The 18,849-nt window shown below is 42.2% G+C and overlaps 1 protein-coding gene and 1 pseudogene across 1 annotated transcript in view; both read left to right on the top strand.

Annotated features, from left to right (window-relative positions):
- LeuRS-m (Leucyl-tRNA synthetase, mitochondrial) overlaps positions 1–18,849 on the top strand; it is a 370,394-nt gene that overhangs the window by 331,114 nt on the left and 20,431 nt on the right. Inside the window, exon 12 of the mRNA XM_080284805.1 lies at positions 9,544–9,690. Within this exon, the coding sequence (XP_080140931.1) occupies positions 9,544–9,690 (147 nt within the window). The remainder of the gene's footprint in view (positions 1–9,543; positions 9,691–18,849) is intronic.
- On the top strand, positions 17,859–17,977 carry LOC145416962 (5S ribosomal RNA; annotated as a pseudogene).

Below are 18,849 nucleotides of genomic sequence, written 5' to 3'. Positions count from 1 at the left end.
TTAACTTTTTTTTCTAACAAAAAGACTATCCACATCATAAACACACCCAACTCATTTTATCTGTCTGATTGTTAGCATTTAAGCTTCCACACCACATGCCACTTCATCCAGCAATTTTACATTTTCCTTTGGAATAATTTCTTTTTTTTTGTGTTATATACACTTTCAAGGTGCTTGGGCATAACTAAAGTTAGTTTGGAACCATGTGCTGAGAATTCTGAGAGGAAATGAGGAGCAGGGAAATAAGCAAATGAATGCTTCTCATCACAGCGACCATCCATACAACGCTGAGGCAGGCAGTGGCAGGTTGTTTGGGACATGGGTCACGTGAGTTGAGTCAGGTCAAGGAAGCCAGTCAGTGACCAACAAAAGCATAACACGAGTTGTAAACAAACGCAGTCATCTGAACGCACCCACTTCCCACACAGTTTTTCTCATGCAGTTGAGTGAAATTAGTGTGCTATAAAGTAATTATGGGAGAAATTAAATGCCCATGTTATTGTAAGATCATTGTTTCTCTGTCATAAATCGCGACTCTGCTGTATATTGAACAACCATAGAGACATCACAACCTTGTTGCATGCCCACATTTATCGTGAATCATTCACTTAGATGACCATTTACCATTACACATGCCTCACCACAATCATAAACACTCTTGACAAACGTAACATCATACCATCTACACCGTACATTTGCAAACAGTCCTTCTTTGTCCATTTTGTCATATGCATTTTCCAGATTCATAAATGCCGTAAACACCTTATGGTCCTTCTCACAAGCCTTCTTCACTCTCTGTCTCATTGCAAATATTTGATTCACACATCCTCTGCCACTCCTGAAGCCACCCTGTTCATCACTCACCAGGACTTCTGATATCTCTCTTACTTTCTGTATAAAAATCGTTCCATATACCTTCCCTACAACACTCAGTAAACTTATGCCACGATAATTCTTGCACTCACTTCGCTCACCTTTATTTTTGTACAAGGGTACAATACAGCCTTTGTCCATTCTGCATTGTCACTCATCCATGCCTTTTTACATATTCCAACAAGCACTTCATTCCACTTTCTTCACTACATTTAATCATCTCAGCATACACCTCACCAACCCCAGCTACTTTCCCATTTTTCAGCTGCTTCGTAGTGTTCTTCACCTGTGCTAGTGTCACATTTCCTGGCATTGCCTTCCTTCTCTGCACACCCCCAAAACCAATCATGTTTACAGCAGCTCTGCTCTCTCTGTTACCATTCATCAGGCTCTCAAAATATTCTTTCCATTTAGTCCTTACTTCATCCCCACGGGTTAATAATTTGCCACTTACATCCATCACACTTTCACATTTCTTTCCACTGTCACTTCAACATTTCTGCACCTCTTTCCAGAATAACTTCCTATTTTCAGAGTAATTTGCATTAATTTTCTCCCTGGATCATCATTTTCCTCCTTTTTCCTTTTCACTAGTCTCTTTACATGCTTCATGCTTTCAATATATTCAGTTCTTATTTCATTTTAACCCCTGTCCTGTAACCACTCTAGCCACTTAATCCTCTTTTCTTACTTTTTTTTTTTTTTTTTTTTAATGCAAGGAAGAAGGAGCCAAAGGCTGGGAGCCCACAAACTGTTCCTTCCAAGAAAAAAAAAAAAAAACTACAAAAGAGCACCAAATTCAAGATCTGTTTATTTCAAGATGCCTGGACACTGCATTTAAAAGACTGGAGATCATAGGAAGTAGGAAATACAGACAGAGGGAGACAGTTCCAGAGCTAGCTGTTGCATAAATGAAGGACTGGGAGTAATGGTTAACTTCTGCATTAGAGAGCTGGATAGAAAAGGGATGAGAGTTTGTTGCTAGACAGGTGCCACATGCCCGTTGTAGAGGTGGAGGGATGCAAGCAGACAGTTCAGAGGAGCAGTGACCATTGAAGTAACGATGGAAGAGAGACAAAGGTGCATCAGTGCGGCGAAGAGACAGATGTTGAAGGGAGCCAGTAAGAAGAGGAGAGTTGATGAGACGAAAAGCCTTTGACTCCGCCTTATTGAGAAGAGCTGTATGTGGGGAGCCTCCCCATACATGAGAGTTGTACTCTACACAGTGGCAAATAAAACCCGTGGATAAAGTCAACAATTGTGCAGGAGTAAAGAAAGTACGGAGTCAGCTTAGCACACCTAATCTCTTGGAAGCAGATTTTACAAGAGATGTAATATGATCTTTCCAAGATAAGTCCCAAGAGAATGAAACCCCAAGTATGTTTAAGGATGATGCATGATTAAGCTGAATATTATTAAACATTAATGGGTACTCCTGTGGAAGATTTTGTCAGGTTGATAGGTGTAATAACTGAGTTTTTGATACATTAAAAGCAACAAGATTATATTTACCCCAGTGAGAGATACAAGCCAAGTCAGACATTATGTGTGCCATATCCTTATCCCTTGTTTGTTGATTAACTGCTGAGATGGGCGTTGCAAGAACCGAATGGAAAAGTGAAGGGTGGAATCATCAGCGGATTAGTGGACAGGGTTAGATGTACAGCATAGAAGGTCACTGATGAATAAAAGGAAGAGAGTTGGTGATAGGACAGAGCCCTGAGGAACACCAGTGTTGATAGATCTAAGAGAAGAATGATGGCTGTCTGCAACAGCGGCTATAGAACGACCAGAAAGGAGGCTGTAGATGAAGGCACTGATAGAAGGATAGAAACCATAAGAGGGCAGTTTGGAAATTAAAGACTTATGACAGACTCGATTGCAAGCTTTTGAGATGTCAAGTGCAATGGCAAAGCATTCACTAGAGTCCCAAAAGGAGGATGACCAGTAGTCTGAGAGGTAGGTGAGAAGATCGCCAGTGGAGCATCCATGATGGAACCCATACTGATGATCAAAAAGAAGGTTATGATAGGAAATATGCTTTAAAATTTTTCTGTTAAGAATAGACTTGAAAACTTTTGAGACACAGGTTGTTAAAACAATTGGGTGATAGCTGGAGGGTTGGGAATGATCACCCTTCTTTGGGACTGGCTGAAAGAGAGCAAACTTCCAGCAAGTAGGAAAGGTACAAGTTGATAGACAAAGGCGAAAGAGTTTACCTAGGCAGAGTGTAAGCACAGAAGCACAGTTCTTCATCCCACCTTTCTTCTTTGTTGTTACTCTTGTCACACCACATACCACTTTAGCATTCCTAACTAAGTAGTCCCTATATGCAATCCACTAGTTGTCCAGATCCATTTCATTCCAATTCACTGGTTCCAGCTCCTCCTTTACTTTGGTCCTGTATTCATCTGCCATTTCTTTGATCCTTAGCTTCTAAGCATTCAGTCTTTCTCCCTGACTGCCCCTCTCTCTCCTGGTCCACCTCACTCCTCTGAGCTTGATCTTGCATACCACAATAATATGATCTAACACACCTCCATATCGTCCTCTCATGCCCCTAGCATCGACCTCTTTATGAGCACGTAATCAATCAGGCTTCTTTCAACATGATCCCCATTCCCTCTATACCATGTATATTTATGTTTATCTTTGTGTTTGAAATACAAGTTACAAAAGCACAACCTCCTTTCCTGACACATATCCTTCAGTCACTTCCCATTATCATTTTCTCCTGGTACTCAATTTCAACCCATTATGTTATCCTCAGGACCAGTGCCTACTCTTCCGTTCATATCGCCTATTATGATCACTTCATAGCTCCTGGTTATTTCTCCCACTGCTTCATCCAGCTCATCCCAAAACCTGTCTTTCTCACTCCTGTCATCACACGGTCTATAACCTACAAATACTGCCACTTTCACCTTCTCAGACTTTACCTTGACATACATACATCTCGAGCTGACACATTTGTAATCTCCCATTCCACTCTGCCACACTTCATTCATCAACAAAGCAACTCTTTCCTAGCATCTTCCTCGCCCATTCATGCTCAACCTTACACAGTTTACACCTTCCCACTTCACTTCACACCCTTTCATCTTTGTTTCACACAATGCCATCACGGCAGATCTCACAAGCACATTCACCACTTCACCACTTCTACCCTCATGCATTCCTCATTCACACCTCTCACATTCCACATGGCCATGTAAATCTGCCCGTTTGATTGGGGTCCTGGTCAGGTATTGGGCCCTTCAAGGCTCTCCGAAACATTTGCTGTGATTAAGTGATTTTAGATAGGGGAATCTGGGGGACACTTAATGTGGCCAAAAACCTCAGTTATATGGTTACCAGCCAGTGTAGTACCGGTAAATGGTTTCCTGGGTACAGGTAACCATTTGGCTTGTCACTCAGTGTAGATACCATCCAGCATCCCTACACTGAAGGAGTGGATGAAGGGCATCCCCACCTACCATAAAAACTATAAATATCAGTAGGGGAGACTGGAGTTTGTTGTAACTTGTTTAATATATCTTTCATATATCAAGACTTGGCAGCACAAGTGCATGCTGCTGATGCAGCTTGTGGGTGGCCATATTGTATACAAAGGCTGTGTTAGTTTGCTGTGGATGCTGGCCAGGCTTGAAAAATGTTTAAAAAAGTAGTTTTGAGTACAGGTAAGTAAAATTTATCACTAGAACGGAATTCATTATACCCCCTTGAACACAAATAGCATGCTTAAATGTTAGAACCACATAGTATAGCACAGTGACTGAGCTTTATTCTGGATGAATTGAAGAAAGCATGTGATCGATGCAATTACCATTTCAAAGTGACCAGTGGCATAAACCCAGAATGAGGTTTATTTAAGTTTTATCGAGGCACGTTGTAACACACATGGAGCTGGTTTTAACATACCGTACATGGGGCTGGTTATAACATTCATTGGATTGATTGTAACATATTAGAGGTTGGTTGTAGGTTAGGCCTAATATGCTTGAGGATGACAGTAGCACATGCTGGGTTGGTTTAATATGAAAAATGTTAAGCTAATATTATACCTAAAAGTTCAAAATATATGATACTGAAAAAACTGAATGGAAGAGTAGGCACTGGTCCTGAGAATGACATAATGGGTTGTTATGGAGTACCAGGAGAAAATGATAATGGGAAGAGACTAAAGGATATGTGTCAGGAGAGGAGGTTGTGCATTTGTAACTTGTATTTCGAACATAGATGCATATAAATATACATGGTATAGAGGGAACGGGGATCATGTTGAAAGAGGCCTGATTGATTACGTGCTCGTAGAGAGGTTGATGATGGGAATGGTTGCTGATACGAGGGCTGTGAGAGGACGATGTGGAGGTCTGTCAGATCATATGATTGTGGTATGCAAGATCAAGCTGAGAGGAGTGAGTTGGATCAGGAGAGAGAGGAGCAGTCAGGGAGAAAGACTGAAAGTTGAGAAGCTGAGGATCAAAGAAATGGCAGATGAATACAGGACCAATGTAGAGGACAAGTTAGAATTACTGAATTGGAATGAAATGGATCTGGACAGACTGTGGAGTGCATATAGGGACTGCATAGTTAGGAATGCTAAAGTGGTGTGTGGTGTGGCAAGAGTAACAACAAAGAAGAAAGGTACGGCATGGTGGGATGAGGAGGTAAAGAGAGCGGTGGAGGAAAAGAGGAAGAAGTGGCTAAAGTGGTTGCAGGATAAGGGTTCAGTTGAAATAAGATGTGAATATGTTGAGAGCAAGAAGCATGTAAAGAGACTGGTGAGGAGGAAGAAGAAGGAGGTAAATGAGGATCTAGAAAGAAAAATGAATGCTAACTACTCTGAAAATAGAAAGTTATTCTGGAAAGAGGTGTGGAAATGTAGAAGTGAAAGTGGAAAGAAATGGGATGGTGTGAAGGATGCAGGTGGTAGATTATTAACCTATGGAGATGAAGTAAGGACTAGATGGAAAGAATATTTTGAAAGCCTGATGAATGGGAATAGAGAGAGCAGAGCAGCTGTAAACATGATTGGTTTTGGGGGTGTGCAGAGAAGGAATGCAGTGACAGGAGACATGACACTCGCACAGGTGAAGAGTGCTGTGAAGCGGCTGAAAAATGGGATAGCAGCTGGGGTTGATGAGGTGTATGCAGAGATGCTTAAGTGTAGTGGAGAGAATGGAATGAAGTGCTTGTTGGAGATATGTAAGAAGGCATGGATGAGTGAAACTGTGCCTGCAGAGTGGAAAAAGGCTGTGATTGTACCCCTGTACAAAAATAAAGGTGGGTGAAGTGAGTGCAAGAATTATCATGGCATAAGCTTACTGAGTGTGGTAGGGAAGGTATATGGAAGAATTATTATAGAGAAAGTAAGAGAGATATCAGAAGTTCTAGTGAGTGATGAACAGAGTGGCTTTAGGAGTGGCAGAGGATGTGTGGACCAAATATTTGCAGTGAGACAGATAGTAGAGAAGGCTTGTGAGAAGGACCATAAGGTGTTTATGGCATTCATGGGTCTGGAAAATGCATATGACAAAGTGGACAAAGAAGGATTGTGGAAAGTTTTGCACATGTACTGTGTAGAGGGTAAGCTGCTAGGTGCCCTCAAGAGTTTTTATGATGGTAGTAAAGCATGTGTCAGGGTTAATGGGCATCTAAGTGAGTGGTTCATGATCAGTGTGGGCGTGCAACAAGGTTGTGTGATGTCCCCATGGTTGTTCAATATATATATGGTTGGGGTGATGAGAGAAGTAAAAATACGAGTAATGGAGAGAGGGATGGCATTGGTAATGAATGGTGATGGATGGAAAATCGCAAATTTGTTGTATGCTGATGATGCAGTACTGCTTGCAAGTACCGGACAAGAACTTGGTAGGCTAGTGCAGAGTTTTGATGATGTCTGTAAGCGTTGTTCCTTGAGAGTAAATGTAGAAAAGAGTAAAGTGATGGTTATTGAGAGAGAAGGTGACTCCCAGTGCAACATAACAGTGAATGGAGAGAGACTGGAATTGGTGAGAGAGTTCAAATACCTGGATACAGTGATAGAAGAGAGAGGAAAATGTGCAAAGAAGTCGAAAGTAGAGTGACACAAGGAAGAAAAGTAGCTGGTGCAATGAAGGCCTTGATAAGAAACAGAGGCTTGGGTGTTGCCACTGCACGAGGTTTACATGAAGGAGTGTTAGTTCCAACCATAACATATGGATATGAAACTATGGTGTGGCATGAATATGAAATGTCAAGAGTAAGAGCAGTGGAGATGGGACTGCTGAGGAGTGTATGTGGAGTACAGAGGGTGGATAGGATACGAATAATGTGATTCGTGAAAGATGTGGAGTGAAGAAGTTGGTGGACATCAGAATTGAAGAGAGTGTACTGAGATGGTATGGTCATGTGGAGAGAATGGATAACAATAGAGTGGTGAAGAAGGTATATCTGAGCGAATTCGAAGGAGGGAGGAGGCGAGGTAGGCCAAGGAGAAGATGTAGAGATATGGTGGATGAATGTGTGAGGAAGAGAGTTTTAGAAGTCAGTTAGGTTAGGGAACTGACGGGAGATCGAGCTGGCTGGATGAATTTTGTGAGGAGAAGTGCATGATCAGGGATTTTTGGCACCCCGTTTTAACATGGCAGTGTCTGGATTGACTCTGTCAGATACGATTATGTGAAGCTACAGAACGTGGTGAATGTTTTTGGCGTATCCGATAGAGCCAGGATTCCGGGGGCTTGAATGATGAGTGAATGGAAGTGTGGCCTATTGGATTGGGCAATTTTGGGCTGTCTGGACATTGCTACTCCTCACCCTGCCCTAGGGTGGGAAAGGAGGTCCAGATGAGGATGAGGATGAAAAAACTGAAATTTATGTTTACCAGTTACCTTATGAAATCTGATTATCTGAAAAAATGTATTGTTCTATAAGATGCAAGACATTATCATTTGGTTCATAATTATATAAAGGTAGATAGCTGTAATTATAGTAGTCATTCATTTGCTATTTTCAGTTATAAATAAAGTAGAGTATGATTACATTACATAGCTTGGTTGAATAATACATTATATTATTTTTTTAGACATGGACAAGCCAAATGGTTTCCTGTACACCAGGAAACCATTTACTACGCTGGGTTGTAACCATGTAACCAAATTTTGGCGCCTGGTGGTTTAGTGGGTAATTGTGGCACTCCAGTCGGATTGAACCAGTAAAGGTTTATATTCAAGGTTGGTTGTGGTTTATTGCTCATGTAATGCCACTCAAGGATAAGTGAGGCTGGTCACTCTCATCTTAAATGTCAGGACCAACTTGCCTAGCCCTGAGCTTCTACGCTCCTCATGGGGCAACGTAGGATTGGATGATGGATGAATGGATGGATTTAGACATGGAGCTTTAGATACAAATGTCTGATATAAAGACTGCATATATTTGTGTGGAATGAACAGGGTTGGCATTAAAAAAAACCTATCTATCTATCTATCTATAGCCCGACGCCCTAATCCCGCAAAGGGTGGCCGCAGACAAAACGCCTCCAAGTCACTCTGTCACCCACCATTTGACTCCCCTCCCCCCAACTCATCCCCCCCTCCCTCATATACCACCCCCCAAAAAAAAACACCTTAAAAAAAAAAAAAAAAACATTTTTTTTTTATGTAGTTAAAATTACATACAAAAATGTGGGTTTACAATTACTTAATTAGTCTTTCTAATTGACTTACTCAGTAACTCACCTGCCTTTTCCCTATAATTTTCCTCTTGCGGCATTTTTGGATGTGAGTTCTAACTCTTTCAATTTTAGCACTTATTATTTGGTTGCAGTATTTTCAGGCTGCTTTCTGTTCATCACTTTCTAAAATATCAACTTCATCCCATTCTGTTGTCCTTTTTCTGCCACTACCAGCAGGCATTTTGTTACTGTCGTTCTCTCACTACCAAGGAGAAACAGACTGAGACACTGAGTACTGAGTCAGGAGTAGTCAAGCCTATCTCACTCGACCATTTCCTGTACAGTACAAGTTAACAGAGGCATTGTCCAACCGGACCACCTTGTAACAAAAACAATATTATAAAACAAATGTCTGTTCTTCAGATTTTCTGTTTCACTCAAAATTACTTTTTAATTGCTTATTTTAACTGATTTACTGTACATATAAATATGAGGAATAAAAAAACAATAAAAAAAACAATAAAACCCCCCAAAAAACAGTGGGTTGGGTTAAAAAAAAAAAAAATCCAACCCTGGGAATGAATGGTAGTGTGGGATGGGTTGAGGGGCCAGTGACCCTTTTGGCCCAGGGGCCCAGATCACTGGCAGTCAGCCCCTAACATGACCAGTCCTCACACACTTCCATAATCTGTTTTATAATCACTCATTTCCATAATCTTCACTGGACTCACGCCTTTCCATTATCTTGGTTGTCCTCGCACATTTCTGTAATCATCTTTAGGACTCCAGTTTTTTTTGTGAGATTCCCTGGAGTCACTCATTTTCATAATCTTACATGTCTTCACACATTTCTGTACTCATCTTTGGGACTCCTGCTTTTCTGTATAATTCCTTGGACTCACACATTTTTAGGGTACAGTACGTCATGATCTACCTTGAAATTTCTCCTTGGTATAATGTCTTGTCCTCACACATGTCCAGAGTTTATCTTCTCACATTTTTGTATTCTGCAGAGAGTACCGTTGACTATGATGATCACTGCTGAGTTTGAGGAAGCACTGGCTGCTCAGATCATCGTGTTGGGACCCATTGTTCCACACTTTGCCAGTGAGCTGTGGGCTGGCTTCTGTAGTGTGGCCTCATCCACCACCATTCTCAAGGTAGGTTTATTGTTACTGTTGTTAATGCAGCCACAGCCTCAACTGGAAGTGAATCCAGTGGACCACAGGAAACAGGTCACTTCAACCAGTTCCTCCCAGAGATCTTTTGTTGATGTTATGTTGAAGGATTGTCTGTGTTGTGATAGGTGCATGTGAGGCCTGGGGTACAAAGAGCATGTGTGCTAATCTGACACAGTTCAAATTATTGAGGTGGACAGAGGTTTTTATATCATTTGAATGCCTCTGGGGAAGTAAGGTGGTTTCCAGTGATGTTATCCTGGCTGTGGTAGCTAGCCATGAGCCCTCCTGCCTCAAAATGTGTAATAAAGGATTGGCTTCTACTGTTTTCTTTCTCCAGATGAGTTTAATCTGTTTGACAGGTCGTTTAAACTACATGTATTAAGATCTAGTTCTCACTAATGTTGCTGGTACTAAAGGTCATTCCTAAGTTGAATAAAATCATATGGAGGTAATAATAGTAAATTAATACTTCATTGTACTAAAGGCATTAACTCCTTTAGTATGGCTTTATGCCTTCATTTTGATTACTTATTAAGTCAGACCTTGTTATGCATTTCCTCAACAATATAATTCAGAAATACTGCCTGTCAGAGTTCCATTGCTGCCTTTATTGCTGATGTATCAATTTTCCTGAGTGCAGTTCTTGTTTATGAAAAAAAAAAAAGAGTTGTGATATTTTTGTTGGCAACCCTGACATCCAGTGAGGACACACTTTAGCTAATCCATCTATTTATATACATACATACATACATGCATGCATACATAGATACATGTATAAAGTTTTCCTATGGTCAAATGATATTTTGGCATATTGGAGGGGTTAGAAAAAGTCCACTAACCCCTTCAGTTTGATGGCCTTTTTCTTTGTGTTTGTTCAAGCTACTGCTACCAAAATTTATGTGGGTTAGGTTAGACCCATATATTATGGTACCATATTGTTTATAAAGGCTACAGCATACTTTCATATGTCAGCCTTGGTCACTTAATAGTGACTGTCCATGCTGCTCAATCTCTGGCAGCCTCCCTATTCAGTCTTTTATCCCAAAGGTCACACTCTGACTTTGTCCCAGATCTTTTTCAGTCTTCCTCACACAACTCTACCTCTGACATTCACGCTTCCCACCTTACTCACCCAGTTGTTATCTTCCATCCTCTCCACATACCCAAACTATCTTAATCCACCCCTCCTCATCACAGCACAAATACATTCCAGTCCCAGCCTTCCTCTCAACTCCTCAATCACAATCCTAGCTCCTCAAGCCTCAGATTCAAAGATGCATTACACATCTGCCTAATCATTGCTATTTTTGTACATTTGAGCCTATGAACATCCCCTTCCTTTACTGCACAGGTCTCACTACAGTACATCATCACACACCTAACACATGCCACATACAAAGATCCCTTAGCATGGAAGGGAGCCCTGTCAATGTCAGGAGAGGCAACAGCTCCCTGACCTTCTCCACCCACTCCTTACCTGAACAACAGATCTAGCTCCGTCCCCACCTCCAAAACATATGTCCCTCAAATAATAAAACATCTCACACTCAAGAAACCCTCAACAAGATCAATCCTTTCATGCATCACAATGCTCTCTCTAACACACTGCACATATGAAATCAGCATTGTTTATGCATTCTGCCTCTAATACTATACCACTGTATCTCTTATGCACCCACTTATCACAAACACTGCATAAGATGGAGTTACTTCCCACACCCCTGTGGGAAACTGCACATTGCCACATTCCCTCTTCTTTGATAATACTGCTACCACCTCTAGACATCGTCACTTTTGTTTTATCCACATATATTCTCAAACCCTTGTGCCTCAGTCCGTCTCTCCATTTCCTAACTTTTTCTTCCGCCTCCCCTTCATTCTCTGCAGTCAACATCAGAGCCATCAGCATACAATAGCTCCCATGGGAGCCTATTTCTGAAGTCACACAAGAGAGCATCAAGCTCCGTGACAAACAACAGGGGGCTTAAGACTGGCCCCTGATGCACGCAAACACCATCATCATCATCCGGACCTCCTTTCCCACCCTAGAGCAGGGTGAGGAGTAGCAACATCCAGACAGCCCAAGGTTGCCCTATCCAATGGGCCACACTTCCATTCACTCATCATTCAAGCCCCTGGAATCCGGGCTTTATCTGATACACCAAAAACGTTCACCACAGTCTGTAGCTTCACGTAAACATATGTTATATAGTCAGTCCGGACACAGTCAAGTTAAAAAGGGGTGCCAAATCCCTGATCATGCACTTCTTCTCACAATATTCATCCCACCAGCTTGATCTCCTGTCAGTCTCCTAGCCTCACTGACTTGACCTCTCTTTCTCACACACTCATTCACCATATCCCTCCACCTTCTCCATGGCCTACTCCACCCCCTCCCTCCTTCAGATTTACTCAAATGTACCTTTGCACCATTCTGTTGCTATCTATTTTCTCCACATGACCATACCATCTCAGTACACTCTTTTTGATTCTGGTGTCCACAGACTTCCTCACTCCGCATCTTTCACCAATCACAGTATTTCATATCCTATCCACTCTCTGTACTCCACATACACTCCTCAGCAGTCCCATCTCCACTGCATTCACTCCTGACTTTTCATTTTCATGCCACACCATAGTCTCACAACCATTTTTTAAAGTTGGCACTAACACTCCTTCATGTAAGCCTCATGCAACTGCAACTGTCAAGCCTTTGTTTCTTATCATGGCCTTCATAGCGCCTGCTACTTTCCTTCCTTGTGTCACTCTACTTTCCACTTCTTTTGCACATTTTCCTCTCTTTTCTATCACTGTACCCAGGTATTTAAACTCTCTCACCTATTCCAGTCTCTCTCCATTCACAGTAACATCACTCTAGGAGTCACCTTCTCTCTCGATTACTATCATTTCACTCTTTTCTACATTTACTCTCCAGGCACGACACTCACAGAGATCAGCAAAACTCTGCACAGGTCTACCAAGTTTTTGTCCAGTATTTGCAAGTAGTACTTTATCATCAGCATAAAACAAATTTGAGATAATTTGTTGTATGGTGATGATGCAGTACTACTTGCAAATACCAGACAAAAACTTGGTAGACCTGTGCAGAGTTTTGCTGATGTCTGTGAGCATTGTGCATGCAAACATGAACAGAAACTCATCACTCACATCTCCAGTCACTCTCACGTGGATGCGAGCACCCACATATGTAGCCATAATCATTCTAACCAGACACTCCTCGATCCCAAGCTTTCTTATTGCCCACCTCACTACCTCCCTAGGATCTCTGTCAAAGCCCTTCTCCAAGTCAACAAAAACATAGTACTACTCCCTTTTCTTTCCTATATATTTTTCCTGAAGCTGTTGGACATTGAATATGGCATCAGTGGTACCTTTGCGTTGCATAAACCCAAACTGCATCTCATCAATATTCACTATTTCCTTTGTCACACCTTGAATTCTCTTCCCTACTCTTATTATCTGGTCCAAAAGTTTTATCCCTCTTTAACCCCTTCATACACAGTGACGTGTTTGATGTCATTAGGGTCTTTCCTCGTAAATGCTCGGTTACACCTTTAGTGTCATAAAACCATTAAAAATTTGCCAAAAAAAAGTTTTCAGTCAATTTGCGTCCTTTTTTCAGGCATCATAGTTTGCCTGGCTCACATCAAAAGTAATGAGTTGGCAACAGCGGGTCTCGATACCCATGACAGTGCATACAGGTTTTTCAGTACCAAATGAGCTGTTAGTGGGGAAGGTAGTCCGCAGTCCCTTGTCCCTTTAAGTCTCCTCTATTACCCCATCCCGGCCGTGCAACACATTTCACTATATAAATAGTGCTTATGTATAGTTTTGGGGCACAATTATGATTAGATTTGGTGTTTGCAATAGGAAATTAGGTGTTTGTGAAGTGTTTGTGGCTGTTGTCAGCCATTGGGCCAACGAAGATTGTGCTACTGTTTCTAACCAGCTACACTGCCTCTACCCTGCACCAAATGTGAGTATTCAGCTATAGAAATAGTGACAGTGAATCATGTGAATACAGTGTGCAAGGAAATGGTGAAATATGTGCAGCAGCTTAGGGGGAGGCGGGAAACCCTACAGTTGCGACACAGTGTGGGTACACCATAGTTTTTTGCATTTTTCTTGAAAACTATGAGGCATAGGAGAACTCTGATTATATCATGTGAAAGCCCATGAAATTCTGCATAAGGTGATGAAATAAAAACATAACACTGCCAAGAAAAGCTTTTTTGCTAGAGCTCCCCAAATAAAAACTCTGTTGTGTGTCAGGAAAAGGTTTTACTTTTTTGCTATTACTCGATAACCATACCTTATATCAAAATGCCAACTGCCCCATTCGAAAGCTAGTAAAATTTTCTTTCAAATGATTGTATAACATGTAGAGATATGTTAATAAACATTCAAGCTGTGATGTTGGGAAGTGAGATGAATGTTCCCAAATGTTTATTCACACCGCCATAATGTATGTATAGTGTGTAAGTAATCATTTATGTCTATTTTCTCCTTTCCTGATATGCACTTATATAGCATTATCATGTCACCTCTTTTCCTTCTCTCCTGTGTGTGTGTGTGTGTGTGTGTGTGTGTGTGTGTGGTTTTTTTTTACTTATCATGTAGAACAAATATTGACAAATAGGAATATGTAGGTTTTGTGGCAAAATAAATATGTGGTGGTGAAAATAAGCCAAGAATACACTTTTTTGGAGCACGCAGCGGGCTGCAAGGGGAGGGGAGAAAGCCAATGTGTTGTGGAATTATTGAAACTTACCATGAACGAAAGGGTTAACTTACTCATTCCATGGCATCACCCATCCACTTATACACATGTACAATTGCATTCTTCAGCCAGTCTTCTGAGACAACACACTCATGTATAATCAAGCTCTTCAAATCAGTAACGAAACTCACTCTGATATCTCCTAAAACCTTCAAAATTTCTGCAGTCAACCCAGGCACACTCACTGCCTTCCCCAACTTCATCTTGCCTAATACCCTGCTTACATCAAAGTCCAAGGGCCAAGCCATGGTTACATTTATTCCTTCCTTGTTCCAGTCAGACTCCTCATTCAGCAGCTGGTTCTAATGCTCTCTCCCGGCGTCTTTATTATCCTCACTGTCCCCCCCTACTTTTCTTTCACCATACTCACACACTGATCACCCATGATATCCCTGTTTTCCCTCTTAATATGATTTACCACATTAAATATCATGATCTCCCTTTCAGCACCATTTAGGTTATCCAGTAAAAGTCTCTGAAACTGAGTTTTTGCCTTGTATACCTCCATTATAGCCTTCTGCTTGGCATCCAAGTATTCCTCTCTGTTACCACCCCCTCTACACCTTCATCCCACCACCATGTTTCCTTTAGTCTTAGTGGGCCTCTTGTCCATCCACACACTGAATCAGTAACTCTAAAGAGATTGTTCTTGAGAGCCCCATACTGTTTATTAACACTTCTGTCAGCAGTGCTCTGTTCAGCCATCGTCCTACTCATCTCACTACTTGCTTTTTCAACTTCCAAATTTTCCTCCTGGGTGCATAGGTCCTCTTCTTCATGACCCATCCCTTAATCATGTTACATATTACTAATTTGTGTTGCTGCACGCACTCTTTGCTGTCTATAACTTTAACATCCTTCCCCGATCCTCTATCAGCCCACCTGACTAGGAAATAGTCTGGGCACTATTGCCTCCAGATGCACATAATCAGTGCTGGGCAGGTGCGCAAACACTTGCGCAAAGCGCAATTGCGCACCCTTGCGCTCCGGTGAATATCGTTTGCGCATTGCGCACCGCACGAGACCATGCGCAATATTGCGCTTGCGCACATGAAAAGGCAGATGCGCACATGCAAACTTGGTTGCTCTTGCACAACTAAATTTGCGCTTGCGCACCTGCCTTACGTACCTGCCCTGTGGATTGCGCACTGCGCAATCCAAGGGACACGTGGTTTTGGGAGCTTCCTGCATGGCTGGACAAAGGATGGGGGAGACTCGGGTGGGTCGCTAGGGTGGGTTGGTGGGGGGAGGCGGGAGGGAAGGAGGGTAGTACCATTTCTTAAAATGCTTCAACAGAGATAATGTATTTTAATATTTTTAAAATTATTATTAGTAGTAAATAATAATAAATATACATTATTTACTAAGAGTAGCATATGCAATTCCTTACAAAAATCATGAAAACATATTATTTAAATCAAATATCCACAGCCTAATAATTTATTAGGCTGTGGATATTTGATTTAAATAATATGTTTTCATGATTTTTTGTTTTTTGTAAGGAATTACATATGCTATTGTATATCTATATTGAATTATTAAATAAATTGTCTTGCAAAAATGCAGATAAAAGTAAAACTGGCAACATCACAACCTTTATTTTCCTGTCCGGCCTCCTCTCTGCACCTCGTTCACTCTGTTTGAACTTCCACGAGTTAACAAGTAACAATGTCTTGCTCCAGTCCTATCACCTTGGTCACTCAAGTATGCAGAGTGAATCATTTTATTTCACTGAATGTGCACAGTCAAGGTCTGAGTTACAGGAAAATGAAAATAATAATGAAAATTAAAAATACTGTAATAGAATATAATAATAAATCTAAAGGTGAATGTAGGGAAGAGTAAAGTAATGCTCTTGGAGAGAAGTGAAGCCAGTGATTGTACAGTGAGGTTGGATGAGGAGGGAATGGAAAATGTGTGTTTAACCAATTAACCGCGGGGCGTCACTTTCGTGACACTCGGCCACAATGGATCATACCGCGGGGCGTCACTTTTGTGATTCTGTGTTATTTTGAATTATCCCGGGCTCTCAAGTGGTGGCTTGTATCATCTATCAGTACTGCCAATGTCCAACACTAGTCAGCACTCCAAATCTCATCTGTACTCCCATCCATTGTTGACAATTTAGCGATTTTACCCCCTTCGTGACTCCCCTCCCTACCTGCCCTCCATTACCCTGTCCTCTCACCTCCCACGTCGCGCTCCGCTACGCAAATTTCCCTCAGATTTTTCCACAGATTTCATCCATTGAAATAAGCCCTATGCCCTATACTTATACAAAATAATATATACCAAAAAAAAAAAAACAGGTAAGTGATAGTGTTTTACACCAGAAATTGGCTAATTATCACCTGACAAAACCTCACGTGCATTCATTCGCTACATTACCACGGTAATTTCCCCTTTGATTTATGCCTTGTTCTGTAATAAAAATATATATCAGAAAGGAAGGGAGAATCCTAATTGACATTAACATTCTCCTGGAACTACCTATTTCTTTATGTATTGCCGAGATTTTCTACCTATAAAAAATTAGCCTGTAAGTTAGCAGCAGTCAGCCTAAAGTGTCATTGTCAACCCTTCCCTTCTCAGATAAGCTGCGGCATTTAGTTCCTTGTCCTCCGCTGTAGAGAAACGATGTCGCACTCACGCCCCGCCATTCCTGCCGCTTCAGCGCCCATTGCAAAGGGCCCCGTGACCTCTACTCCTAAGAAAAGTAGTGAGGCAAGCTGGAAAGGCCTTAGTGACTCTGCAGTGGCATGTGAACTGGCAGAATTGTCCATGATTATGATGGACAGTGACTATGACGATTCGGGTGAATCTTGTGATGAGCCGGGTGAGGTTATCGTGCCAGAAACAGCAACAATGAGTGCTACACTGTGTGAATCAGTGTCTAGCTCCAAGGGAAAGGAGCCTTTAGTGCAGCAAGGACAGGACTTTGGGAAGGGAGTGAAAAGGCGGCGTGTTAGCCCCAGAACAATGCCCCCACGTGACCCAGCACGCCATGAGTCACGAGTGCATTCACCTCCCCGTTCCCCAAGCCCCACTTCACTCATTTCTTCATCATCGTCGGCTGAGTTATCTCCGGAGTCTTCGTCGTCGGAGTCACCACCAGCATCAACAGTGAAGGCAGGCCATAGAGGTAGAGGTAAATCAAGGAGAGTGAAAAGTAGTGTAGCTAGTAGGGTAAGGGCTGCTAGTGCTGTACGGCAACCTAGGGTCAGTGCGAGTGACCTTGACCGAGATAAACCTCCCTCACAGCCAACCTCCACCACCACCACCACAACCCGCCCTACACCGCCACGACAGGGAATCCTGGACGCCTTCGCGTGGACAGAAGGGTCAGATTTTGTGCCAGAAAATGTTGAGTACACCGCTTCCCGTTCGATCAGCGAAGTTAAGCAACGTTGGGTCTGGTTAGTACTTGGATGGGTGACCGCCTGGGAACACCAGATGCTGTTGGCATCCCTACGTCAAGTGGGGTTGGTGGAGGATTAGTGCCCCTCCCTGTAAAACAATTAACTCTAAGCCCTTGGCCACCCTGTCTGGGATACATGGCGTCTGGCAATGAATGAATGAAATCTGCTTTTTGATGAGAGCTCCTCAGGAGTTCAGCCTGCCTTCACTATGGACGAAAATGCTGAGTGTGTCGACTACCTTTTGGTCTTCCTAGATGACGAAGTCATGCAGCACATATGTGATGAGACCAACAGGTATGAATCACAACATGCTGCAAGTGGTACAGGTGCAGCCAAGATGCAACAGTGGTCCATGCTGGGAGTGCAGGAGCTGTATGTGTTCTTTGCCCTCATGCTTCTCATGCCACACTCCAAGAAGCATGAGTTGGAAGAATACTGGTCCATGGACCCCTTACTACCCTCACCCACCTTCAGTAAGTACATGGCCAGAGATCGCTTCCGGAACATCATGGGAAACCTGCACTTTGCCGACGACGATGTACCTTCCCAAACCGACCCACTCTGGAAGATCCGGGAGATTCTGAGCAGAATGAAGGATAAGTTTATGTCATTCTTCCACCCCTTTCAGAAGGTTGTCATTGACGAATCCTTGGTTTTGTTCAGAGGACGTCTTCGGTTTGTTTAGTACATTCCAAGCAAACGCCATCGCTTTGGAATTAAGTTCTTTGTACTGTGCGACTGTAAGACAGGGTGCATCCTTGACTTCGTCATATATTCAGCCAGCACTGTCGATCTGGATAAAACACACCCCCTTGGCTTCTCAGGCTGTGTAGTGAAAGTGCTCCTAGAAAAGTATTTTGGTGGGAATCATGTGCTGTATACAGACAACTACTATACAGCACCGAAACTTGCCAAACA

The sequence above is a fragment of the Coenobita brevimanus genome, chromosome 13, assembly GCF_032717465.1.
Source record: "Coenobita brevimanus isolate Jiangsu-jjx chromosome 13, ASM3271746v2, whole genome shotgun sequence".
NCBI lineage: Eukaryota > Metazoa > Arthropoda > Malacostraca > Decapoda > Coenobitidae > Coenobita > Coenobita brevimanus.
This window is presented reverse-complemented; position numbering and strand designations above follow the sequence as displayed.